General features: G+C 37.3%; 3 protein-coding genes across 3 annotated transcripts; all 3 read left to right on the top strand.

The window, feature by feature from the left end:
* The first annotated feature begins 2818 nt into the window (after positions 1 to 2818).
* gid8a (GID complex subunit 8 homolog a (S. cerevisiae)) lies at positions 2819 to 11165 on the top strand. Its single transcript, XM_016231139.1, has 5 exons — positions 2819 to 2895; positions 3516 to 3643; positions 3758 to 3954; positions 10124 to 10321; positions 10554 to 11165. The coding sequence occupies exons 2-5, from the start codon at positions 3526 to 3528 to the stop codon at positions 10725 to 10727; spliced, it is 687 nt and encodes a 228-aa protein (XP_016086625.1). The 5' UTR covers positions 2819 to 2895; positions 3516 to 3525; the 3' UTR covers positions 10728 to 11165.
* Positions 11166 to 11596: 431 nt separating this feature from the next.
* slc17a9a (solute carrier family 17 member 9a) lies at positions 11597 to 18544 on the top strand. Its single transcript, XM_016231189.1, has 13 exons — positions 11597 to 11819; positions 12907 to 13104; positions 13194 to 13333; positions 14642 to 14741; positions 15252 to 15376; positions 15769 to 15868; positions 16081 to 16177; positions 16456 to 16543; positions 16760 to 16794; positions 16921 to 17036; positions 17216 to 17271; positions 17382 to 17411; positions 18086 to 18544. Exons 1-13 carry the CDS (start codon positions 11689 to 11691, stop codon positions 18250 to 18252), a joined length of 1383 nt encoding a protein of 460 aa, XP_016086675.1. The 5' UTR covers positions 11597 to 11688; the 3' UTR covers positions 18253 to 18544.
* A 1119-nt stretch (positions 18545 to 19663) lies between these two features.
* Positions 19664 to 25616, top strand: dnajc5aa (DnaJ (Hsp40) homolog, subfamily C, member 5aa). Its single transcript, XM_016231190.1, has 5 exons — positions 19664 to 19791; positions 23618 to 23749; positions 24626 to 24839; positions 25053 to 25224; positions 25335 to 25616. Exons 2-5 carry the CDS (start codon positions 23640 to 23642, stop codon positions 25445 to 25447), a joined length of 609 nt encoding a protein of 202 aa, XP_016086676.1. The 5' UTR covers positions 19664 to 19791; positions 23618 to 23639; the 3' UTR covers positions 25448 to 25616.
* The last annotated feature ends 2261 nt before the right edge of the window (positions 25617 to 27877 follow it).

Raw genomic sequence — 27877 nt, 5'->3', positions numbered from 1 at the left:
TCTACGTCACGATGTGGGAAGATTTGCATAACACCGCCCAAATATTCACGCAAAGAAAGAAGGCATAACTTTTATTCTCGCTGTAGTATTGTTGTTGCCGCCGCCGCCATGTCCTTAAGACGCTGTGTTTCGTTGTAAAAGCGAAACTACTTTGTTTGGTCTTCCAAAAGAGGACGATATCCGCTTAGTCATGCCTAGAGCTGATCCGTGCTGGTTGCTGAGGAAATACTTCAACTTCGCTGTGTAGATCGCCAGATCGGCTTTCACCGTGGACGAAGCGGAGTCCAGACCGGGGTCGTCACATGTGGTTGCCGCAAGCCCGCCGGACACTCCTTCATCGAATCCACCGGCCGCCGCTTACTCAAGCCTGCTGTGTGTGACGCTGTGTGTTTCGTTGTGAAAGCGAAACTACATTGTTTGGCCTTCAAAAAGAGGACACAACTAGAAATCAGTGGTTAAGTTGTATTTACAACACTGTTCCAGAACACTTCAACCCAAATACTCAGATGTGTGCAGCGTTTTTTATGGAGGACGGCTGTTCTGACTCACAGATTGTAAGTACGTTTTTTATATTTAGAGTTTTTATATTTTATATTTAAAGTGAGTTTTTTGGGCAGTGTAGAGTAGCGCTTGTTGTTTGTCATTTCTCTGATCACAAATGTAGACATGGTTTTATGTTTACGCGGCGCGATGCAACGCAACGCGTAAAAAGACAGTATAGGTCATTATAAGCCGTAATTATGTCTCCACTGGATGCAACGAATGCCTCGTTTGTAATGGGTTTTAATGTTTTTGAATCATCGCTCCGGGCAGGACAAGGCATCACAGTATGGTAAGGAGCATAACATTTCCGTCACACCCTTGAGGTATTCGGCCAATCACAACGCACTGGATAGCTGGCCAATCACAGCACACCTCGCTTTTCAGACCGATGAGCTTTGTAAAAATTGACGCGTTTCAGAAAGGCGGGGCATAGAGGAGAAACAATAATGTACAGAATGTGGAAAATAATATGTTTTTTGAACCTTAAACCACATAAACACATTTCATTACACCAAATACACAAAATAATGTTCTTTTTAGCAACATCATATGACCCCTTTAAGAGTCTGACTAGCAGTTAGTCAAGGGGTAATGAGTCTTTAATTTTTCAGATCCAAATTAGACCAATATACATTTTTATGTAAAAGACTTGAAATGTTATGACCAGTCTTAAAGAAAAATATTAGTCTAAACCTTTTATGCAACCACCCCAAGATTTTTATCTTTATAACCTCTTTAATGGGGCACAAAGAAACACTCAAGCACCTTTATGTTTTTTTTTAATGAATTGGAGGGTTTAAAAAATACATATTCATTACCTCAAAATCACTGTTAGCCTGCTGTTTACAGCATGTCAGTCTTTGATACAATTGATTTTATTAACAAAATAAATAAATACGAAATAAAATCACACACAATACAAATATGTCACAGACAAAAGTTTTATTGCATCACCTGTTTTGAGTGGGTGAGAAATAGCATTTGTCTGAGAAATAACATATGGTGTGGTTCAACCTCAAAGCACAAAAAAACCCATACATTTTCATTGGCTCCTCTGGTCATCATCAGCACAACTTACTGGCTGTTGTCGTTTTAATGTTATGAGGAGTGAAAGTAAACAATAGATGTATTGTATTGTACTGTATTATCTAGACATGTTGCAACAAAAATCCCCCCCTCCTTCCCCCCTCCACCAGGGGGATTTCTCATCTGGTCCATATAATAAAGGTGATAGTCTCATCTAATCTCTCAGACATAATCAATTATCTTTCTCGCCCATATTTTGATGCAATAACAGCATTGTGTTAGATAAGAGGATTAGGCAAATTCGAGCTTGTTTTGGGAAGGTTTTAGAATAACAAGGTAAACCATCAAAGGTTATTGCTATATTGTATCTCTGCATGAACAAACATCTGAAATTGCTGGAGAAGTTAAAGTCAATACTAAAAAGATATTATAGGTCATCATTGCTAAGGTCCAGTCATGAAAGTTCGATTAGTCATTAGGTCAATTTAAAGAAAGAAAGAAAGAGAAAGAAATAAAGAAACATTTAATAGTATTTACATTTTTTTCTTAAATAGTTTCCAAGCAAATAAATTCGAATAAAATAAATAAGTAAATACTTGTTCCAGATATGAATGTTCCGTAAATAAAATAAATCTGAATGATAATTCTATGTTCACTGTGCACCTGATCTGGCAACCTTTTTTTTATTGCAGAGAACGGAAACATACAAAGAATAAGCATACATCACATAATATCAACCACAAAAATAAAATGGAAACAAATCACAAAAAGAATAAAATAAAAATAAAGATAAGAGGGCCATCATCTAAACATGATTACATGAAGAGATCAAAGGCAGAGCAAATCCTAACAGTCCTTATAGCGTTCTTATTAGTAGATACTGAAATTACATTCAAATAATTTTCCATTTCTTTTAGAAAGACAGAGAAGACAGGTTTACAGGTGGAAAATTTGCATTTGTGAATGTGAAATTTGCTTAGGAAAAAAAATAAATTAATAACAAAACAGATATTTTCGTTTGAGGGGTCAGAGTCATAATACCCAAATATGTTTTTCATATGCACTGAGAAGCCTGGCAAAATCTTACACTTGACAAACACACCAATATCATCCCAAAACTTCTGAGTGTAGTGACATGACCAAAATAAGTGTACCACAGTTTCTTCAGAATTCGAACCTGATCTGGCAACCTTAGCAGCTTTGCCACAGCAACCGTGACGTTTTTATTCTGACCAATCACTTACTTCCCCTCAAGTCTCGTTAAGAGCTCTCCTCTGTTATCGCGTGATCTTCGCTGAGGCCCACCGCTATTTATAACCGTAAACAGTAAGTATTTTATCATCATTCTTCATATTTTGCGGGGGGAAAAAACAAAAAACAAATAACATGAATAAACAACAGTTAAATTGAATATAACTGGCTATTACTTTGTTTTCATGCGTGGTCATTTGCAAATGTTATTGTTAGAAAATAGCTGAACAAGCCCGTCTGCAAGTCTCGTGCGCTGCCGTGGTTCACTCGGGGCTTGTGTGTTTTCATGCCTCGATAAAAGCAAAACTAATTCATGCGAAATTTTATACCTTAATAGCGATGGTTTAATAATTTTAAACCTGTCAAGTGCATCAGTGTCACCCTTCCAAATTCGTTCGTCGCGTATTCTGTTTACTGGCCAGTGAGCTGCTGGCTGAAAGTCTATGAGCAGAAACACCGCGAAAATATGAACGTGCACAGTGCAATTCATTCATTTACGCCTACATCAGAACCTTAGACTACTTAAAAGCGAAAATAGGCTTCTTTTTTGATAACATGGACAGCTAGAAACATTGTTCACTAAAAGTGAATCAATCTACTTCTCTGATAATAGCATTTAAAAGTGAGTTCACATGCATTTTTATATTTGAAGTATGCAAAATGTTTTTTATTTTTACATGTCGTGTTTACCACAGTATATCCATCATGAGTTATTCAGAAAAGCCTGAGGATATTACAAAGGAGGAATGGATGGATAAACTGAATAATGTGCACATTCAGAGGGCAGATATGAACAGGCTCATCATGAACTATCTAGTAACAGGTATGTCAGTATTATTTTATAGTATAGTATAGTGCTTTATTCAGTTCAAATGCATAGATATTTGTAAATTAAAATGAATAAAACTTCCCCTCTGATCATGATTGTATTCCACAGAGGGATTTAAAGAAGCTGCAGAGAAGTTTCGTATGGAATCTGGGATTGAGCCGAATGTGGATCTAGACTCTCTGGATGAGAGGATAAAGATCAGGGAAATGGTTTTGAAAGGTCAGATCCAGGAAGCCATTGCTCTCATTAACAGCCTGCACCCAGAGCTCCTCGACACCAATCGATACCTCTACTTTCACCTTCAGGTAAACATCTGACCTTATATGGACATGCTGGGAGGGAGGGAGATGTCTAAAGCCCTGGGCCCGTATTTATCAAGCTTCTCAAAGTGTAATTTTAGTCTTAAGTGCTGAGAATTCATTAAATTTACACCTACTTTCAAACTTGAGTATAAAAGCAAGTTATCAAATTTCTTAAAGCCAAGAATCACTCTTACTCTCCCAGTTATTTAAGACCGCTCAAGGGGTCTCTCAAGTGGTTAGGAGTTGCCAGCAGGGGCTTGTGATGGCGCTGAGGAGACAGAGACGTTCGCGAATCTTTCAGGAGAGGAAGAATGTTCTTGAAATATTTGACGACGAGCAGTTAATAAAACGGTTACATTTCCTCAGTTATTCAAACAGAAAACGAGCAAAGAATATTTACATTACCAAAGAACATCATAACTGACTTCAGTCTAGCGAGAGTATTATATGCTCTTTAAAAACACTCCCGTTTTAATCAGTGAAGCTACCTACACTGATGAATAAGGCCCAATCCCAATTCTACCCCTTAGCTCTTCCCCTTTCCCCTACCCCTCCGTTTCGCGTGTTCACGTGAAGGGGTAGGGGTGTCTCGATTCTCTTTTGGTTGGAGGGGTAGGGGGAAGGGGAAGGGCCAGATAGCCCTTCAAATTAAGATTTTTCGGGAACACATTTCAAACGAAGGGGTATGAATTATCTCAGCGTAAACCGGCTTCAGGGGCAACATGGCTGCCCGAGCGCACAAAAAGACACATAAATGTAAGCATTTTTGGCATTAATAAAGATTTTAACGAAAAGTAATAATTTGTTTTATGTTACATTCAATCGTGAGTTCATATTTACGGTCATGTTACTCAAATAAATGTTTGCAAAAAATCGCTAAAGTTTGCTAACATCATTTCATTACAGACTGCACGATAGTGCCACAACATATTTTCATGTCTGATCAGGGCGATAACCACCATAGACATTGAGGAGGGCTAGTACCCCCAATAATTAGAAATTGCTAAACCCTTTTCTCAGATATTGCCAATTCGAGAGCGAGAGACAGAGAGAGAGATGAAAGTTGCGTGTATGTGTGTCTGTGCGTTTCACTCTTTAGAGTTTACTTCAAAAATGTTATCCTCTCATTGCTGGAAAATATAATGTAGCAATTCAGTATTTAAACTGTTATTAATAAAAGTCGTGGGGCAGCGTTGACCAGTTTCTTTGCTCTTGGATGTGTGAGCTGCGCAATATCTAATGTGTGTGTGTGTGTGTGTGTGTTAGTAAGCAGCGTTAATATAGAACGGTAATTAAAGGCTCTAATGCACACACCAGTACACCAGTATAGGTGTGTGTATTGTAGGAGCTAGACGACGTATGATGATGTGACGTATAGTAGTGGTGTCCCAATTCTTAGGGGAATATTTTCACCCCTACCCCTTGACACTATATATATAATAGGGGTATAAAATAGAATTGGGATTGGGCCTAAATCTCTTACCCCTTATTTACACTGCACACGTCTGCGGGGCGTTACGGCTCCGACACAGCCACCGGAGCTGATCACGGCTACTCACCAGTTTCTGAAGCGACTCTCCGTGCTGGAAAATATTGGCGCCTATATTTTTGACGGATAATAATAATAATCGTCTTGCTGTCGTCAAAGGCATCAGCAACAGCTGTTATCTCTGACTATCGTCGATACACGATACTCTCGTCTACCGGCACAACCCTAAATCTAAGGTTGTGATGATGCTTCGTTTCCTTGCCATAATATATTCTCTTGAAAATGTGTTATTGTCAAATGTGTGTTGAATGTAAAGTCCTGTCAGGAATTTAATCATTCAATGTGAATTTATCTGAGAATATTCTTAAATAAGGAAATCTATTCAGTGATTGGTCCATGCGTATTTCGTCATCCAAAGTCCCGTTTGTGGCACAGCAAAGTGTCGTAAATCATCTCTAAGACTGACACTTAAGATTTAGTCCTACACTTCGCTTAAATTACCAATGAGATGCTTGATAATGAACTTTTAAGCGCAGCTTTGAGCCAAACATTTTTTTACACTTAAGTCAATTCTTAGCAGTGTTCTTGAGAGTAATTCTTAGAGGCTTGATAAATACGGGCCCAGATCACACCTGGTATTAAGATGTGTTTCCCGCTTGGATTTCGTCTAGACGGTCCCTTCTTGTTTTGCCACATTTTACATCACTTTTGCAAGAGGTCTGAATGCGGCATACAAATATGAATACAAAAGCCATTACGCTGCTTACATGCAAAGGAAAGAATATGAATGGTAACATAGGGTGACCATTTGTCGTCTTTTTACTGAACATTTCCTGGCCTGGATTTCTAAATTACCTAAAATGTCTGGGTTTTGGCTTTGTTTTCCTGTTGTTTTCATACTTGCTGAAGGTAATTATTGAAAAGTAGTTTGACCAATAGCGTTTAGACTTTGAAAAAGTAATTGATCAATTGTGGCATGCAAGAAGGTGAGATTTACAGAGAACAGTCAAAACAATGCAAATACACATACATGTAATGTATGGGAACTGTAGAGAGAATGTAAATAGGAAAACATCTAGGCAATTTAGAACATGTACGGGACATATGGTCACCTTAAGCTGGGCACACACTGCATGATTTTCAAAGTTGTTGGATTGCTACTCTTCTCACACTGCATGACTATCTGGGGACCATCTATTTGCTGTTGTCTGCACACGCTATATGACAGATCGGCGACTAGGGGTTCGCATTACACAGCTTTTCAGTAGTAGGAAGAATTGCAGACAGTTGCCAACAGTGCTTTTCTCAAATTGTGTGGTAATGCACACTATGCGGTTGTCACTTGTGAACAAGCACCAATTTGCCTCAGATTTTGCAGATCTGCAATTTCCACAAAACTGTCTGCGAGTGAAAACCGGGGGGGGGGACCGGCATAAGGTAACTGCAATTTGAATCCTAATCTGTGTGTTTTGGCACAATGTATGTTTTGTTGTGCTTTCTCAAAACCTGTCCCATTACAGTTACATGTTAGGGAAGTGGGTGGCAAGACGGTGGTCTTTTGTGGTTGCTTGAACGCATTTGACCACTTGAGTCTACTTTATGAAAGCAATCTTTAACTACCTCTGGAAGTGGTTGAAATTGGACAAGTATGTTTTAGACCGTGTTTACACCTATATTTAGTGTTGTTCTCTTGTGATCAGATCAACGAAAATGCATGTAAATACCAGGTGTAAACCAGGCCTTACAGAGCATTTAATGGCGCTTTTCTACTGCGTGGTACGACTCGGCACGGCACGGCTCTGCTCGGTTTGTGTTTCCGCTGCAGTTTAGTCTCGCTATAAAGTGGGCGGGATTATTCACATGTTGTTATAGTTGCGCTGCCTCCACTGCCGCAACTCCTGAAAAACTTTTTCATTCTCGCTGGATCCACTCATCTGCTATCAACGAGAGGAACATCTGTACTTCCTCAATAGACAACGAAACATTTTTTGGTTGTTAAAAAAAGGTGCGCTTGAACACAAAACAGTTGTGTTCGATCCTTCGCTGGCTGTGCTGATTTAAATCGAGCAGGTCTGTTGTCTCGTGTCGCAAGTTCAGTGACGCAGGTGGTGACGATTCTCTCCGGCCAATCAGTGATCAGCAGAGTTTACGCGACACGTTTTGGTAACTGTACGGTAAATTTGGAACCTCAACCGAGGTGGTACTGAAAAAAGTACCAGGTACTGTACCCAGTGGAAAACCCCCCAAAAGGGAACCGTATCGAACCGTATCGTGCCGTACCATGCAGTGGAAAAGCGCCATTAGATAGCCATTGTAAACCATAACAGAATCCATTGGCATGTTGTGTTCTACAATGCAAATGTAGTAATGAAGGCCTCACCCTTACCCCAGCAGGGGCGATTCTAGGATTTTTTTAGTGGGGTGGCACAGGGGGGACCAAGAACCAGTCATGGGGGCCCATGGTAAAAGTCATGTGCCCCAACACAAGTGGGATGACATAAAAATGGCACTGCACAAGTGCCTGGACAACGCATCTCTCTTTTTATGAATAAAAACCATTGAACAGACAATAATTGTTCTCAACTTATTTTATTGTCCAAACAGACTGTGTGTGTATGTGTGTGTGTGTGTGCCAGGTTCAGGGCTGCTAATTTGCTGGCCAACTTGGCCCTGCCTGGTGGATTGGCTCTGACCTGCACTGCACTGCATCTACCTGTCTTTGAGATGCATGGTTTCTTCTTAAAAAAAAAAACCTTGAACGTATTGCTGCTGTGCCTGACTTTGTCCCCTTTTCATTTTCTTTCACAAAATTCTGTCTAAAAATAAACAAACCTCTAACTTAATCATCAATATTACACAAATAGTATATTTAATAGGCATGTTCTCATCTGATTAAAGACAAAATAATTTAAATGTGAAGCTGTCCTTGGACACTGCAAAAAATATATATATAATACTACCACGCAAAAACGTTTGTTTATTAAATACAAACAGGTGTTTACTATTCTAGCCTACATCTTAAAATTCCAAGTGTCAGAATGCTAACATTATTAAAACCCCACATTTGAGCGTTTACCACGTTACTGCAGACTATTTGGGAAAGTGATTGTGCCTTTAATCTTTGAAACAACAGAAGAAACGTAACATGATTTCTATTTTAAGCGGTGCTGGTGCATCGCGGCTGAATAACATAACTAAGCACAAACTCTAAGGAGCTTTCAATATATATATATATATATATATATTAGGGATGGGCATTCCAAGCAAAAATAATATTCGAAAATCGCTGGGTATTATTCGATTATTATTAGAAAATCTGACCCCTCCCCCGCATGCACGCACAATTACCCAAATACAAAAACAGAGAGAGACGGGATTAATGCTTTAAATCTGTATGATAAACTGTTTAATTCAGAAGATAGGCTACCTTAACTCAAGCCATACAATGATTATAGCATGCTGAGACTTATTAACATAATAGTCCATTGATTAGCATAAATCAACTGCTCATAAGGCTAAGACATTTCCATTTAAAAAAATGGAACTCCTAAAGGTAATAGATATGAGATGGGAGGAAAAATATACTTCAATATCTTCTGTCACAATTCTATCATCGGGCAGTTATACTGTATATAAACTGCAGGCATCAGGGAGCCCTTATTAATATGCGGGGCATTGAAATCACTTATGAACGCACTTGTTTTTTACTTTCACATTCACGTACGGAGCAACACTCGGCAGTGCTTACCACACATTTTACAAGATTAGATGTTTGTCAGTGGTGCTCAGGATCTGCAAGTCATTCGCCATCATCCTATCAGTCATCTCTCCTTACTCTGTTTATGTGGTAAGTGAAATGTTATGTACTGTAATGTAACAGGCTACCGCTAGCAAGCGGCTAAGCATGTCCCTTTAATCGCTCCGTAGAACGCGTTATTTGTTTTCCGCGCCTTTCTGAATACGGAATCAGCCACACCTCTAACCTAGTCGGGGGTGTTTGTGGTCCGCACAGAGCTCTTATTTGACATCGTCCCAAGTTACTGTAACCATTATATGCTATGCATGTCTTTTTTTATGCCACGCAAGTCTACAGTGTGTGCATGAGACAGTGTGTTCTTCTGTTGTCTTTGACAGCTTTTAGGTGTGTTATTGGCAGCGCCATCCTCAGCTTACATGAACTCGTCACCACCGCATCAGCACGGAAAACATGGGGACATTTTTAAAGACATTAATCGCAAAACCTATTCGATATTCTATAATTAAATCAACTAATCGAATATTCGAAAATCGTGACCCATCCCTAATATATATAGGCCTATAATTATAATTTAATACTTACAATGAACAGAGACGTGGTCTGCAGCCTGCAAAATCGCGCTTCTGTTTGAGCTGTGTAATTGACAGTGGCGTCATAAATATATGGGAATTAATTGGCAGTGAACCAGACAGTGAGTAGGTGTGTTCTACTTCAAGCGGCGCTATGCTGCCGATTAGCGTATGACGTCAGCGTGTGAGATGTTATACTCTAATCAGTCTGCTCTGTTGGGGGGGGGCAAGCATATTTTGTGGGGGGCCGGTGCCACCCCTCTAGACAAAAATTAAAAAGTACTGTAAAGAAACCAATCCTAATAGTACAACTTGACTTGACCCTTACTGTGAAACTGTTGTTAACTTTTCTTGTAGCAGCAGCATCTGATTGAACTCATCCGTCTGCGGGAGACTGAAGCAGCGCTGGAGTTTGCGCAGTCACAGCTCGCCGAACAGGGAGAGGAGAGCAGAGAATGCCTTACTGAGATGGAGCGAACCCTGGCACTGCTCGCCTTTGACAACCCTGAAGAATCGCCGTTTGGAGACCTGCTCAACATGATGCAGAGGCAGAAGGTATGTGTGTTTATTTGTGTAGGACATAACCATAATAATGGGTTAGTGATCTTTGTTTCCGTGACAGTTGATTCTCCTGTTTATATATACAAACCCAATTCCAAAAAAGTTGGGACACTGTACAAATTGTGAGTAAAAAAGGAATGGAATAAGTATGGGGCATTACTGTACCTGGTGTGGATTCTGGATTTATTCCTCCCTCCTTAATGCTGGGTTCTGTCTCCCTCTATAGGTGTGGAGCGAGGTGAACCAGGCTGTTCTAGACTATGAGAACAGAGAATCTACTCCAAAATTAGCAAAGCTGCTGAAGCTTTTACTGTGGGCTCAGAACGAACTGGACCAGAAAAAAGTGAAATACTCCAGAATGACAGACCTCAGCAAGGGCACCATTAAGGACCCCAAGTAGAGACTGTAATCCACATGGACACATTTGAATTTGTCTTATTTATGAACAGTCAGTGACTGGATAGCAAATATAAATCTATGTATAATGTTTTTTTTCTTTCTTGATGCCTCTATAAAAAGTAATTTAAGCAACAGTATATGATTATATTTCAAACAAAATTATACTGATTGAAAACTATAAGCCTAAATTTTTATTGTAATCTACCATTTACTATGCTGGTAGCCTATTTTCTGAAGAACATGGAATATTCCTATGGTACTGTTTTTGCTCAGTTTCAGTCTGTCATATATGGGTTTTGTAATTTGTATTTTATTTCAACCTCTTCACTGGTTTCACATACAGTAGTATGTCCTCATGCTTATATTAGGCTTTTTTGAGGGAAATATTAGCTCCTGGATGAAAAGAAAAAGACTGATATAATAGAACTATCTTTATCATGGATCCAACAACTTCATTTTTTATTTATGAGAAGCCACAGATGCTGATAATGTGAGTAAACCGTGTTGAGTTTTAGACCTTCATTATATAAGCTATTTTAATGACAAAATAGCAAATATTGTCATTACAGTCTTAAAGCCTTACGTTTATGATTTTTGTCTTTCATTTTTGTTCATATTTTGTACTGCTTGTTTGGGATAAAGTTGATTTCACAGTAGATTTTGTTTACTGGAATTTTTCTGAATCAGGTTTTTTAAGGCCGAATCACCAGATTCCATAGAGATGACAGAGATTTAATACAGAATTATGTTGTATAATTACACGTACAAGAATTACTACATTCCTAGATAATGATCACCTTCAGTCCTTAAAGATGAATGCAAACCAGGATGAGTTGCTCTTCAAACGTTTACTGTAGGTGTGGCCTTTTTGTCACTGCGAGCTCTATAAATGCAGTAGTTTAAACCTTCCTGTTCGGCACAGAACCGGCTCTCAGTGTCCGGTTTCTACTCAGTTGGATTTAATGGCTGCTGAGCAAGAATCGGACCGCTTCCAAACACCTGTGGACTCTGTGAAAACACCTTTCAGAAATGTGTGTGACACGTCCGGGCTAAAGATAACGCAAATTAACGACAAGACAACAGTATGGCCAAGGTATGATAAAAAACCTGTTTATTAAAGGAGATTAGAAACAATGCTTAATGTCATAGTGTATTTGTGCGTCAACTGCATCAACAATAGTTTCTGTTGTGAACACGACTCACTGGGGCGCGTTAATCATTCTCGTATAATCAGCGGGAGTTGTCAGTGGACAGTGAAATTCACATCGCTTTCCTTCATACACCTTTCTTTAGTTTCGCTTCCTGACAATAGTTCCATGGAAATCGGTCCCTGATAGTTTCCTAACTCTCCGTGTGTGTGTGTGTGTGTGTATATATATATATATATAGTGAGAGAGAGTTAGGGCTATCAAAGACTTAACAGATAAAGTAGATTTCTATGCACACTACACATCTATGTATATGTATATCAATATGTATACATATAGACCATTGCACTGGTAACACGTTACTGTTACCTCTGTTACTGACAGTGTATTTACTGTTTGCTGACTGTAATCAAATTCTGAGGTTACAGGATGGCTGTTTGAAAACTGCTCAGATACCATGATACATGATGAATGTAAGCATTCAACAAACAGTTTCACTTCCTGACAATTGTTGCAATAAAATCTACTTTGTCTCTGCAGTCCCCTGATAAAGTATTTGGTGGATGAGTCCAATCAATCAATCAATCAATAAAAATGTACCATGGTACAGTAATACCAGTGCAACAAGATTCAATTCTGCGGTTACAGAATGGTTGTTTGACAACATTGTGTTGAGATACTATGATATAAATACGGGCTTTCAATAGACATTAGAAGCATAAAAAAATGAACACTTTTTATTAAAAAACATTTACAATTGCTAAGAGGTGGTTCTGAATGAGCATTATGAAGACAAAGTAAAAAAAAACTTGAGTAAGAATCAGTGTTCATTTTTGTTTATTAGATATGCTGGATGTTTTACAGTAGGTCTTTTGAAAGCTTACTGATAATTTTGTATAAGTATCCTATGCCATCAATTGTATATCTGCCTAACTTGTAACTTATTGTTTGCAGAGTGAGGCACCTAAAATGTGCTGCGCTCTGGGTCACCAGATTGATACACTTGTAATTATAATGTCCCACCTGCTGCAGGCCACTGGCCCGGACCTGGACCCTGATGCTTCTGTTAGTCACATGTCTTCTCTACTGGTCACGGATGGCCATGCCAATCTGTGCCGTCACCATGGCAAAAGAATTCGGATGGAGCAAGACCGAGACTGGCATAGTGCTGGGTGCTTTTTTCTGGGGTTACTGTTTTACTCAGGTACTTGGTGGCCATGCCAGTGACAGGTGAGTGTTTTGGTGAAGGGTACAGGTCATAGATCAATTATGGAAAGTAGAAGATGATGATGATGATGATGATGAGCATGTTTTTACAGGATAGGAGGAGAGAGAGTACTGCTCCTGTCCACCTCCTCCTGGGCTGTGATGACGGCTATCACTCCGCTTCTGGCCAACATTGGACTTCGACCTCTTGTTACCATGACAGTGACCAGGTTTCTATTGGGTGTAATGCAAGGTGAGACCATTGTGAGAGACAGCTGGGGAGAAAATTGTAAGACGAATGAGGGGAATTTAGAGAGAATCTCATTAATTAAAAAATGTACAGAAATAATCTATCAACATGTTTGAACTTGAAATTTCCACCAGCAAGTCTGTAAAATCGGTTGCTAGGGGCATTGGCTGTAATTACTAGGGTGGGTCTAAGTTAGTTTAATCAGAATCAGCTCACCCTGACTAATTTCAGTTGTTCATTTTGGACATCACACATTTTTTACATTTACTTATGTTTTTTCTTCCACTTATGTAAGCCAACATTTCCACCTTTGGTACATGATAATAAATTGAAATTATGAAAAACAGGTGAAATGACATACAGTATATGACATCAAAGTAAAAATGATCTCATAAAAAGTCAAAATTATGACAGAAATTCATAATTATGAGATTAAATAGTCAAAATGATGACAAAAATATATATGTATAATGTAATAATTTTTACTTTATATGTCATGAATACAAATTTTATATTAAAAACAAACTTTTTATCTCATTTATGACATAATTTAGATTTCTGTGTCACCCATATAAAATATAATTTAGGGTGTATTCACACCTGTCTTGTTTGGTTTGATTGAATCAAACTCAAGTTTGTTTCCCCCTTTGGTGCGGATTTTTAGGCAGGTGTGAATACAGCAATCGCACTCGGGTGCGGACCAAACAACCGTACCGAGATCCAACTGAAGAGGTGGTCTCGGCCCGCTTCCAAACGAACTCTAGTATGGTTGAATGGATAAACTAATGAATGGATGACCTCAAGCACACGTGTGGTTTTGTTTACAGTTTCTGGTTCACTTGCAAAAAGGGCAGTGTGAAAGCGAACTGCACCAAACAAAAAAAAATCAACATTGTATTTGGTCCGGACCAAAGCAAGTGAACTAGCGGACTCTCCTGGTGTGAATACACCTTATACTTCTCATCACTTAATCATGATTTAGTATGTCATAATTTAGACTCTCTCTTTATGTTTCATAATTATGACATTAATCTGATAATTTAGACTTTTTATCTCATAATTCTGATTTAGTATGTCATAAAGTCAACTTCTTATCTCATAATTATGGCTTAGTATGTCATAATTTAGACTTTTTATCTCATAATTATAGTATCTTATCATTGTAACATAGTATTTACTTTTTTATGTCATACTTTTTCGTTACCATTTTTACCTTATGCGGCAGAAATGTGCTTCCATATCCCCTTAAAGGTAAAAAGGTTCTCAGTAGGACATGATTGTGAGTTTGCGTTATGCTCTCTTTGTTTTTAGGGGTTCACTACCCTTCTCTTGTCAGTATCTGTGCTCAGCGTGTGAAGGAGGGAGAGAGAGGTTTATTGATGAGCACTCTGGCCTGTGGGTGCTACCTAGGGTAAGATATAATAATAGTTTTCCCAATCATTCTATTTGAATTCATATTTTTATTCATTTATTTATTTGAAGTGTAAAATAAAACTGGAATTACATACCGTAATTTAGTGTTCCACACTAGGGGTGTGAATCTTCACTGGTTTCACGATTTGATTCACTTTGTCACGATTCGTTGCATCCTCAGCTTTCAATATTACTGCACATGGCTACATTTTCATACATAGTTTATATCAGATTTATATTGTGCATTTTTATTAAATGATATAAGCAGGCTACTTTTTAAAATAATTACAAATGAAGAATAAATCAAAACAATTGTTAATAGGCTGCATTCATACTACTGCACAGATCTATTTCGACATATCAGATGTTTTGTCCTGTTCTGAAAACATAACTGACTGTGTTTACATCAGTTTCCTATCATAAACGTATTCTATGAGAATCAATATTTCCTCCCAACCCTATTCTACACTATTCATGATTTTGTCATTGAGATGTCTGTCTCTCTTAGGATGCTGCTGGTTGGAGGTGTAGGTTCCCTGATGCTGGACTGGTTTGGATGGGGGAGTGTGTTTTATGGAGCTGGTCTCCTTGGTGTTTGCTGGACCTGTTGTGTATGGAAATGTCTTCTGCAAGGTACTTAAATTGTGGTCCTTTACATGTTTAAGTAGCATTGTACTTGAGATTTTGCACTCGTTCTTGATTGAGTGCTATTTCATTGCTCTGAAGGTCAGAATTTGTATAATGAAGTCTCTTAGAGAAGTCGCAGTGAATCAGAGAAAATCAGTGTTGGCTTCAGTATTTGTGTTTGCCATAGCAACTGTGTGGAGAGAATAATTGGATCTTTTTTGCCAGTGTTATTTTACAACGCCCTGTTTTTAAAAATCTGACTCCCCACAGTGCAGCACTACTAAATAAGAGATTTCTATACCGAGGACCCTGCTATATCTTAATAATCTCATGTTGGTGTTTGTTATATATTAGTTTAAAATGTGTCCGTACAGAGTTTGTTTGATTGTTTGTTACAGGTCCAAGTTTCTCTCTCGACTCACTGTGGATCAGCAGTAGTTCTACATCTGAATCCTCTAAAGTCAATTGGCTGAATCTCCTTAGAGAGCCTAGTGTCTGGTGAGGTTCAAGACATCGACATATCCCTCATTTTACTCTCTACTTTCACTCAGTTTTATTGTTATGTTTTTTTCCATTCCAAAGTTTTGTGTCAGGACTGTATTGTTTTTAGGACACTCATTCTCATAAAATGTCAATTAAAACTTCAATCTTTTAAAAGATGTGCAAGTATTAATGCAGAAAGTTGCTCAATGCATGTGTATGTGTTTTAGGGCTATGATCATTGCTCATCTCTGCTTTAGTAGCACGAATTACACACTCATGTCATGGCTACCAACATTCTTCAAAGACATGTTTCCTTATGCCAAGGTATGCCAGCCATCGCACATTAGCTGATTTTATTGGTTGTTTCTCTTTTTATTAGTGTTTACACTCCCAGTTTACTTACCAGTAATGTAAATATGTAGTAGTGACAATATCTAACTATATTACTAAACGAAATGTTTAATCATAAGATGGTGTTTTTGTGCACTCAGGCTAGAGGAAGCACATGAGGTTTTGATGTTTTTTTTTTTTTCTTGCTACGACTGGTCGTTTGATGTTGTCATTTTGTTAAAGCATTCCCTATTTATTTTGTTTGATGACAGGATTGGGTGTTTAATGTGATCCCTTGGTTTGTAGCGCTGCCCACTTCACTGTTTGGAGGCTCTATCTCTGATCATCTCATTAGGCAAGGTGAACAAAACCAACACAATCTCATAGCAATTCAAAACTAAAATGAATTGGTGTCTAATTTGTATGAATTTCTGCATCTCATTTGTGCATTTTCATACAATCTGCTTATTCCTCACTGGTAATTAGGTTTAGGTGTCGACCTTCTTGCTTCCTTTTGTATTTTTCTAACCCTAATGTTTCTGTCAGTAATTAGTCACATTTATGTCTTTATGTCAGGCTGCGGGACTGTGACTGTAAGGAAACTGATGCAGGTAACACAACATCAGCAATGAGCTTTAACATGTCCTGATATAGAGTAAAAATACATTAACAATTCATGAATTGCATTATGTAATCTGTTGTGTTTGTGTGCGTCTGTTTGAAACATGCTTGTGTAGTTCTTTGCAATGGGAGTGGCCAGTGTGTTCATCTTCCTTCTCTGTAAGACAGACAGCTTTATCCATGCTGTGGTGTGTGTGTCTCTGGCTGTTGGACTGTCTACATTTAATAACAGGTTAGAATGAACTGTCATATCCAAAACATGATCTTACAGCATTGATTAGCCTATATATAGTCTATTAGATCTTTCATGCTCAAATATAAATGTGTAGAAGATTTAGCCAATCAACAGCTGATTGTATTGTGAAGAGGTAGTAAAACAAGAGTAACCTGTGTGTGTATTTTCATGTTCAGTGGGGTGTCTGTGAATGTGCATGACCAGGCACCATCATGTGCAGGAGCCCTATTTGGTGAGTCCGCCTCTACTTGTAAAAAAAAAATAAAAAAAATCCAGGCATATTTTATTTGATCACAGTATGTTTTAAGCATTGTTCTAAATATGCTGCTCTCTTTCTTACAGGGGTTATGAACACATGTTCTGCTTTTACTGGTGGGTTATAATCCTTTTTCTGTAATGTAACCAATTACGTGTATACAGTCGTTGTAATGCCCTCATATACTTGTGGAAGGAATATTGAAATATTTTATTTAAAGTACTTTTTGATAGGTCAGTGTACACAATCTAAATTCTATTTGACAATTAGAAAAATTTAAATAGTAAAAGTAATCTAATATTGAAGTAATCTTTAATCTGAAAATGTTGACATAACGCTGTAATTATATAAGTTAAAACTATGACAAACAATTATATAAATTATGATAAAAGAAGTATATGACACTAATTGGCTTTTTATTTAATAATTTTCTGTTATAATTTCAAATTATGTCATAATTGTCAATTTGGACTTTATATGACAATAATTATTGATCATAATTTAGATTTTGTATCTCATAATTTTTTATTATTTCTCAAAAAGAATCAAAGTTTTGTCTCAATTTAGACAATTATAAATTGTATCTAATAATTTTGATTCAGTATGCCAGAATTGTAACTTTTCTCATAATTTAAACTAATCTGCAAAATGGTATAAATTCACATTCAAGCCCTGTGCAATTACTTATGTCTAATATCCTACCTCATTTGAACTGTTAATTGTAATACCTATTTTTCTATTGCTCTTCTTCTATCCCCATATCTTATTCTCTTTGTACTATACTTCACAGGTTTGTTGTTGGTGTACACGTCTGGCTACATGATTGAGGTCACAGGTTCCTGGGTGAATGTGTTCTCAGTCCTGGCTGTGGTGAACGTCATTGGTGTCACCATATTCATAGTGCTGGGTGAAGCAAAACGAGTTGATCAGCCTCGGATTATCTCAACATCATGCTGAAAACAAATTCTTCCACTCAAGAGACATATTGGGGTTTCCTTATTTGTCATTTGTAACAAATGGATTGAAACTCCTCAACACTTATGTTTTATATAATGTTTTAGAGAGTATATATTTATTCATTTAAATGTGTATTATATTTGGCAGGGTTGGTTGAAAATGATGCAATGAAACACATTTTATGGTTTGTATGTAACCCCTTTTCCCAGTGCTGGTTATAGGTAGCTAAACTACTTTAAAAATTGTAACATGGGATGGGGCCCTGGGTGTGGTTTGAAAATAAATACTAATAAAACAATTAGTTTTTTGTAACTATTGGTTTTACACAACACTTATTGAAGGTGCCTCCCTTTTATGTAGTAATTTCACCTTTAATTCCAAATATCCCATTAAAATGGGATCTTTTAATGAACTGTTGTAAACTCAAGACAACAAATATGAATGGGAGAAATTATATACAATTTACTGAAGTACACTTGAAATTAAAAGTATTCAGTATAGACAATTAAATATGAAACTGAAAATAAAAGCAAATAGTTAAAACAGTATACACTATAAAAAGCAGTTTCAATATAAACCCTCTGTTCAACTGACACCAAGATAAATTAAATTGAAAATCAGTAGAACGTCAATGACAATGACATCCCAGAAGAGCACAACAATTTGTCATCCATATTACTGGGTGTACTTTATCATATTTGTAGAGAACTAACGTGGATCGCAAGGTTGTTTAACTTTCTCCTTACAAGCTGCAATTGCTGCGCACATCTCCTAAGCCCCGCCCACTCATGAACAGTAAACACTGAAAATAACCCAATCAGAGACCAGTAAAATGAAGATGAGCAGGCATTCTAGTGCAAACATGTTAGGCTGTATGAACACGTGTACATTTTAGTACCTTAAAACTAAACGTATTAACCCTTTGCAGTCTGTATTTCTATATGCATATGAATAAAATCCCATCTGGGCTACATGTATAACAAATATTTATTTAAAATGTAAATTAATTTAATCGGAAATATTTGAAACAGTAGGACAGTTGTCTTTCCACTAATATGATTGGAATAATTAAACCGTCTCAGTCTTGAGTGTTTCTTGTGAAGATCTACAAATGATTCGATGCAAGTCCAGCTCACTCACCAGAAGGTGGAGACCGAGGACAAATCAGAGCCGCATGATTCCATGAAAAATCACAAATCAGTGAAGCATTACGGGTCATTACAAACAGTACCAAAATTGATTGTTTACCGTTCTTTAAAAACACATGGCATGAGGTAATATAAAGGTTACTGTTTGGTTTTCTGAGCCATATCCTCTCGATGACAGTGTAAGACCCCTTTCATCCGGTGAAACGGGCCTAGTTCTACAGGGGTGATGCGCACGTCGTTGTGGTGATGTCACGGGTGGGCGGAGCCGAGTGAGATCTGCTGCATCTGGTGCTCTTACGTGATCGCGCGGTTCCCGGGGATGCAACCACAAATTTAACATCGGTTTCTTTAACGCACTGAAATTAATTACGAAGCCGGGGCCGACGAAACGGTAAGCGGTGCATGCGTTAAACCCACGTTACACCTTAAGAAAAAACACATTTTGTCTGCTCTCTTGATTTATAAGTGGGCTTGGGTGAATTGGTCTTATGTGGTGGAACGGGAAGAACGGGAAGCTAACAGGCCAGAGAATATGGATGCTGGAGCGCAAAGCAAAGCACCGGGGCCCGTACTGGTGATGCAGAAGCGAAGCGAAGCGTGTCAGAGATTTAACTGTAAATCTTTTCCGTTTGGTGAAGTAATCTATTGCAGTAATCTATCAACACAGTTTTTTTTTTGAGCAGAAAAAACGGTCTGCCGTTTGTTGCTCAGATTCACATCAGCAAATCGCCCCTTCTCCGCTTTATAATATGAGTGAATGCATCATATGTGTCTCTTGTTAACACTGTATTGAATAGAGATGCCTTGATGCGGACACATAGTGCGACATTTGTTGCTATAAAAACGAGCGCTCTTTCATGCAGACCGAATAGCGCAGTTGCGTGTCGATCTGTAGACGGTGGGGATGGCAATCTTGCGGATTCTGGTTCCTCTGTTGCCAAGTAATAAAATAATTTAAGATTTCAATACAACAGATATAATTAAATCAGAAAGAAGGCGTGTTTGCACATTTTTAATTACGTTTAACTACACATACTTTTACAGGCAGAATAAATGCAGTGGAATGATTTGTCCTAATATTTTTTTTAAAAATCGGTAACATCTACAATTATATATTTTTATAAAATATTACTTAACTAAACGTTTCCATTTGAACAGCCAGTTATTCAGATGTCAGTTTCAGTCTTTCATTTGGGAATCACTATACTGGTCTCGCTATATGTTTTGAAGTGAATAAAAGAACCGACTCAACAGAGTCATTCGTCCAGGTTGAGTCAATTCATCGATTGAGTCGGTTCTTTTAAAGAATCCCTAACAATGCGCGTTCAAGAACCGCTAATGGAACTCTTCTTATAATTCCTGCTTATTGGCTTTGTCACTAAATCGTGTGAGCTGTCAACCCAGACACCATGTTGGGGATCATGGTTGGAAAGTTTCATGTGAGGCTGAATGCAGCCAGGCCATTTCTTCAGCTCCTGAATCCTCACGATGCTTCTGGAAAATGTGCCACCATAACACATAACATTTGTAATACTGAGGATTTTTATCATTATTTTATCCTATATGGATGCTTATCATTAACATCTATATTAAACAATACTTACAGTGAACAGCGTATAAGACACATTACCTATAGAACACATCAGAGTTCACAACAGAATTTGGTGTTTAGGGGTCTGTTATAAATGATGCAACAAAGCTATTATTTCATTTTTTCTAACTAATCTCTGACACACACAATTGCCTAGATATCTTCTTTTGAGGAGTCCCACACTCTTCCTCAGGAACCCTGAATGCTTGTCTGAATTATTAGTGTCTAGCAGTGCTGAGTAAACTATCGGAGGTATCAGTCAGCTGAGTAAAGCTTTTTGTGGTGTACAAGATTGATTTGAGACAAACCCAGGCCTCTCCAGACATGATGAGACAAGCAAGCACATAGAGGGACAGATTAACACTTTGCTTTATTGTTCTACTGATATGAAACTGTGTCAGTCTTTGTGTTTTATGTCCTTCGGTAGCCTACACCATAATAAGGTTCAGGTCTACAGTCTACACATGACAATATGGAAACTGAAACCTGTGATATCCTGTGGTATCGGTTTCTCTTTCTGGGGATCAACACGAAAGAATTAGCTGACAGGAAAAGTGTGAGTCAGCTGATGAATCATCAGTAATGCTTATGATCACTAGAGAGTGCTAGTTATGTCATCATTACAGTAGTAATGATAGTTTGTTCAACATCACTGTATTAGTATGCAGTTAGGTAGGTTGTCATTAGAAACATCTTTGTGATACTGTTCTTGTGGCAATAGTCTGAACATCATGCTATGACAGAAGCAGCATGAAATGTATTGTTGTTTGGGCCCTTTATGCCATCTTTAAAAGATCCCGCTGATCTGTTTAGTCTCTAAGTTGAGTATTGATCTGAAATCCATTTAAACCACTAATTATCTTGAGTGGTTTTAGTGTTTAAACGTCAAACTATGATCTGGAGAATATCAGACATGTCCTGTTTGCATGTCTGCTGTTCATCTGATAATGTGTTTTCTGTGTCCTCTTGGGTTTTTTAGAGGCAAATGAATAATCAGTACATATTTAGCCACTCCAAGGGTTCATAAACAGTCGATAAACTTTGATGAGAGCAGACATCTGAATGAGATTTTGTTGGTTAGATTTAATCAGAACAGCAAAGTACTTGAGGGTTGGAAAAGATTTCTGCTGAAATCATAGATCTGTGAAATTTGGTTCTGTTTACTTAAATGTTTTATGAAATAAAACCTCACTTCAGTTTGAGAATATTTCAACTTTATCCAAAATAATAAATAAAATGGTAACACTTTACAATGAGGTTCATTAGTTAACTACATTAGTTTACATGAACTAATAATGAACTACACTTATACAGCGTTTATTAATCTTTGTTAATGTGAATTTCAACATTTACTAATACATTATTAAAATCTTGTTAACATTAGTTAATGCACTGTGAACTAACATGAACTAACAATGAACATCTGTATTTTTATTAACTAACGTGAGCATAGATTAGTAAATACAGTAACAAATGTATTGCTCATGGTTAGTTCATGTTAGTTAATACATTAACTAATGTTTAACTAATGAACCTTATTGTAAAGTGTTACCAATAAAATTAATTAAAAAGAACTTAAGTAAACGTATGGTGACTAAAAATGAAAGTTTGATGAAGAGTGCAAGAAAAGATCAATCGATGACCTAGGACTGGACAATAATTCAATATCAATATGTATCGCGATATAATTTTTTTCAATAACGGTGATATGATTTTTAAACACATTTCCGATATTTCGATATACATTACCAGTTTCCCATACATTGATTTATTTGTGGCGTTTGACTTCGTTGAATAAACATGAGCACTGCACAAAGTTTTTGAACAGTAAGATTAAAAAAAATTTTTTTTTAAAGAGTTCTCTTCTGCTCACCACGGCTGCATTTATTTGATCCAAAGTACAGCAAAAACAGTAAAATAGTAAAATATTTTTACTATTTAAAATAGCTTTCTGTTTGAATAGTTTTTAAATTGTAATTTATTTCTGTGATCATACATAGGTAAATTTTCAGCATCATTACTCCAGTCTTCAGTGTCACATGATCCTTCAGAAATCATTCTAATATGCTGATTTGCTGATTATCAATATTTGAGTACAGTTGAGTACTTTTTTTTTTCAGGATTCTTTGATGAATAGAAAGATCCAAAATCAGCATTTATCTGAAATAAAAAGCTTTTGTAACATTATACACTATTCCATTCAGTATAATTTTTATTATTTTTTTGGGAAATAAATTATAGAAATCAATACTTTTATTTAACAAGGATGCTTAAAATTGATCAAAAGTGATGATAAAGGCATTTATAATGTTACAAAAGATTTCTATTTCAGATGAATAGTGTTCATATCGATATCGGAATTATATCGTATCGACCGAAATTAAGAAATATATCGTGATATAAATTTTGGCCATATTATCCAGCTCTACGATGACCTTAGCAAATAATGAGGATTTATAGTGATGATGATAAGGTCATTTGTCATTAGGCCAGTGTCCTCATTTGGAAATATTGCATTATGATGTTCCCCGTTGTTCAAAATAAATGCTTCAATATTCATGCTTTGTATTTTATAAGAGATTTGTAATATTAGCATGCAGCACGTTGTGTGCTTGTGTGTGTTCAGATTGTTGAGGACCTGATTTGCCATGGCTGAGCAGCAGAGGCAGCGCTCTCTCTCCACCTCTGGAGAATCACTCTATCATGTGCTGGGTGTCGACAAACTGGCCACTGTCGATGACATCAAGAAGTCATACAGGTGAGTTTGAGAAGCTCAGTTGTTTACTCAGCATTCCTGTACAGTGTTCTGCTCTGCTCCATTTCACTTTTACTGGCTGGAGTTTTCATCAGATGTTTATAGGCTAAATGCAGCACATGGCAATGTGGAAGCCTGCAGCTCAATAAAACTAAGTGCATTCAGGGACCGTTTGCCATGCACAGTTTTAGCCTACCCTAGGACTACACAAAAGTAATGGATTCATTAATAGAGCGATATTCACAGCGATATCACAGTGTGAGATTTTCATGGTACGATAACCTGGAAATATCACAGCATTGCTATCATTGTATTATAGGTTAATGATATTTCATGATTCTCAATACCATTTTTTATACCAAAAAAAGGTAATAAACACATTTTACAGTATAATTAAAAAGTGTGATATTAATGAAAATACTGACTAATGAAATGTAATTATTTAAAAAAAAAAAAGTCAGTTTATATTTAAACTGACTTGATTCAATTTAGTAAAAATTGCTTGACTAATAAGAAACAAAGTAATACAAAACAAAATAATTTTTTGTGATATTGACAGGTATTTTGGGCTGTGCCCCTATCAGATATATTGATACAAATAAAAACACATTTTAATATTTTTGTTTCAGTGTTACACCAAATTAATAATTTGTTTATGGTTAGATTATAATTGCTATTGAAATTAAACAATACAATAAAGTCTATTTCCATTTATTTTATTTTTTATTTTGCAACAGTCTTATCAGACTGCATTCAAATATGATATATTGATACAAACCCCCCCCCCCCCCCCCCCCCCAGAAAAATTCCCCTTATATCCAAATGCCTAAATCTGAATGCATTTAATGTAGTTTATATGTCCTTTTTTATCTTTTAAAGGAAATTGGCATTGAAATATCACCCTGACAAGAATCCTGACAACCCTGAGGCAGCTGATAAGTTTAAAGAGATAAACAATGCCCATGCCATCCTTAACGACACGACAAAGAGAAACATCTATGATAAGTATGGCTCTCTGGGACTTTATGTGGCTGAACAGTTTGGAGAAGAGAACGTCAACACTTACTTTGTCCTATCCAGCTGGTGGGCCAAGGTAAGACTCTTGAGTTTTTATGTTAGGTTTAAAATAATTTGTTCCTGTATTGGCAAAGCTGCATTTTCAGCAGTCATTTCTCCAGTCTTCAGTGTCACACGATCCTTGAGAAATCATTATAATATACTGATTTAGTGCTCAAAAAACATTTGACAGTCATTTCAAGTGTTTTTTTCGCTCTAATTTGTTGTTGATCTCTGTCTCCCCCTACAGGCTCTGTTTATTTTCTGTGGCCTGGCCACAGGCTGCTACTTCTGCTGTTGCCTGTGCTGTTGTTGTAACTGCTGCTGTGGGAAGTGTAAACCACGGCCACCTGAGGGACAGGAACAGGAATTCTATGTTTCCCCTGAAGACTTAGAGGCCCAACTGCAGTCCGATGAGAGAGGTTAGATGTGTGCTATATACCCATAACATGCCACCTTCAAACAGCTACTCCTATGATCCTCCGGATTCTTTATGTTTAAACCATTATGTCCTGTTGAAATCTTTCTGCAGAGGCAGGTGGAGGTGAGCCCATCGTGATGCAGCCCTCTTCTGCCACAGAAACCACCCAGCTAACGTCTGACGGTTACCATTCTACTTACCACACTGACACCGGCTTCAATTAAATGCCCCAATTTCTTCACCTTCACCCTGTGGATTGTCTCTCACCACTCTGCGCCATTTCTCTGAGAGAAAAAAATTAATGGAAAGAATCCTTCAACTACAACAAAAAAAAGCCTGTTTTTGAGAGGAGTAAAGCCAGCGATGGAGCTGAATTCTATAGCATATCCTGTCCCTGATTCACGCACCACTTCCATCACCCACACAAGAGTGGCTCACATCCGCCTCACCGTACCGTAGCTTAAAACACGAGCTAAAAAGATAAAAAAAGATCCTGTCGTTTACCCTGATCTCTTTGTTGCCTTTGACCTCCGATCTTGCCTTCCACTCGTTCCCTTGCTCCTCCAGCCAGATTTGCTCGTCGTCCTGTGGCATGCACTGTTCCTTGACTTCGTTTAATGAATTTTGCGCAGTTTCCGCTATATTTATTGACATGAAATGTTTGTTCCCATTTATAAGTACTTGAGTGTGGTTTAAAGTTGACTCCGTGAACTTGCCATAGGTGTTCGAAGACTAGTTCGACTGCGCTGAGAAACAGCAGGAATATATTTCATTTGTAAAATCTCAAATATTCAGTTCGCATACCTCGCCAATCTTCCTGGTTTACCGCAGAGTTTGAATCTTACATGTCCCTGTAGGCAATTTTATCTGCTTTGTGTCACTTCATTGAGTTTCAGTTTTAAAAAATTTACAGCAGGATTCAACATTAATTGGACTCTTTGGATTGCTTCGTTTTGTTTATCCATTCCATACATAATGTTACTTTTTGTTTCAATACAGCTTTTTTTTCTGAGAGAGATACAAATGCAGTCGATAATATGCCATTTCTTCTTAGTATTTTGCTCATCTGGGTGTTGGTGTTTCTGTCTTATTCTGAGAACCATTTGCAACAAGCTGAGCCAAATTTAGGACTCTTCTCTATATATGGAATGGATTTAACTGTCATCTCTGTGTAGTGTGTAGGTTGTTCGTTGATGTGCGATAACATGTTTGGGCTCTCAGCTTTGGTCTTAGTGTTAAGCTCAGTTTGGCTCACTTGTGTCTCTTTTCTCTCATCAAAAGGGAATCGTGAACACAATCTGACATAAACTCCCATAGTGTCATATCACAGTGAGTGTGTACGTAAGTTGGAAACTATAACAGATGAGACATTTTTTATATAGATATACAATCTACACACATCACGTGTATGTACAATATATGTATATTTTGGTCATTTTTATATTTTAGTTATTGGCGCATATAGTTAAGATAACTCTTCTTTGTGTCTGTGGTAATGGCCTCTTGTGGTCACTTGAGACTCCCTATGCCAAGATATACTGTCTGTCTATTGTGAGATATGCTTATATTTTGAAGACATTAATTCCTGAGTGGTAGCCAGTTATGATGTTTGTTCATCAGATTTATTTATTGAAGTGGCAAAGTTATTTTAACACTACATTTAATACATGTTCAAAGTCCAACCTCTCAAAACCGGAAAGGTCAATTATGGACAATAATGAAAATTATTTTGTCTGGATTAAAAGAAAAAAAAAATTAACATTTAATTTACTAATTTAATTAACTAGCATTTAAGTAACATAATATTTCAATTACAGTAGTGGTCTTTGTTCTCTCCAGTAATAAAGATGGAGATAAATATTCTTAATAGTCATGAAAATAATGCATAAAATCTTAAAGGGTTAGTTTATCCAAAAATGAAAATTAGTCCATAAATTACTCACCCTCAAGTCATCCTAGGTGTATATGACTTTCTTCTTTCAGATGAATCCAGTCGGAGTTATATTAAAAATTGTCTTTGATCTTTCAAGCTGTTTAATGGCATTCAGCAGGTATTGCATGCATCAGTCCAAAAGAAGTTAAATAAAAAGCGCCCATCCATAAAAAAGTATCTCACACGGCTCTGGGGGGTGAACAAAGGCCTTCTGTAGCGAATCGATGTGTTTTTTGTAAGAAAAATATCCATATTCAAAACGTAATAGTCACTTTAATGTAGCTTGCGCCAACAGTTGTACACGGAAGCAGCTCCGGGCGGATGACGTATGAGGTCAGCGTTCCGCATGCGCCGGTGAGTCTCGTGAAAACCAACGTTTGTTAACAGGAGCAAAGGAAGCAAAGTTTCCTTACTTTAGCAAAAGAAAACCAATCTCCTCTTGGCTTATATCGAAAACCTCCGTCAATCTTCTTTACAAATCCTCGTTTTATACTTCTAATTAGTGACCATTGTTTTGTTTTGATCTCTTTCCTGCGCTTCTGCATGCGTCACTTCTGAGCAGCTCATGCGCAACGCTGACCTCATACGTCATCAGCCCGGAACTGCTTCCATGTAAAACTGTTGGCGCAAGCTAGATTAAAATGATTATTACGTTTTGAATATGGTTATTTTTCTTACAAAAACGCATCGATTCGCTACAGGAGGTCTTTGTTCACCCCCC

This window comes from Sinocyclocheilus grahami, unplaced genomic scaffold (assembly GCF_001515645.1).
Source record: "Sinocyclocheilus grahami isolate Dianchi unplaced genomic scaffold, SAMN03320097.WGS_v1.1 scaffold384.1, whole genome shotgun sequence".
Classification (NCBI taxonomy): Eukaryota; Metazoa; Chordata; class Actinopteri; order Cypriniformes; family Cyprinidae; genus Sinocyclocheilus; species Sinocyclocheilus grahami.
This window is presented reverse-complemented; position numbering and strand designations above follow the sequence as displayed.

Bases quoted from the DNA above. Each gene is read 5' to 3' on its own strand.
- slc17a9a (XM_016231189.1), top strand. From the start codon at position 11,689: ATGGCTGCTGAGCAAGAATCGGACCGCTTCCAAACACCTGTGGACTCT. The intron at 13,105-13,193 runs GTGAGTGTTTTG...ATGTTTTTACAG, and splicing joins GGTGGCCATGCCAGTGACAG to GATAGGAGGAGAGAGAGTAC. The intron at 16,795-16,920 runs GTAACACAACAT...ATGCTTGTGTAG, and splicing joins CTGTAAGGAAACTGATGCAG to TTCTTTGCAATGGGAGTGGC.
- gid8a (XM_016231139.1), top strand. From the start codon at position 3,526: ATGAGTTATTCAGAAAAGCCTGAGGATATTACAAAGGAGGAATGGATG. The intron at 3,644-3,757 runs GTATGTCAGTAT...TGTATTCCACAG, and splicing joins CATGAACTATCTAGTAACAG to AGGGATTTAAAGAAGCTGCA. The intron at 10,322-10,553 runs GTATGTGTGTTT...CTCCCTCTATAG, and splicing joins ACATGATGCAGAGGCAGAAG to GTGTGGAGCGAGGTGAACCA.
- dnajc5aa (XM_016231190.1), top strand. From the start codon at position 23,640: ATGGCTGAGCAGCAGAGGCAGCGCTCTCTCTCCACCTCTGGAGAATCA. The intron at 23,750-24,625 runs GTGAGTTTGAGA...TATCTTTTAAAG, and splicing joins GACATCAAGAAGTCATACAG to GAAATTGGCATTGAAATATC. The intron at 24,840-25,052 runs GTAAGACTCTTG...CTCCCCCTACAG, and splicing joins TATCCAGCTGGTGGGCCAAG to GCTCTGTTTATTTTCTGTGG.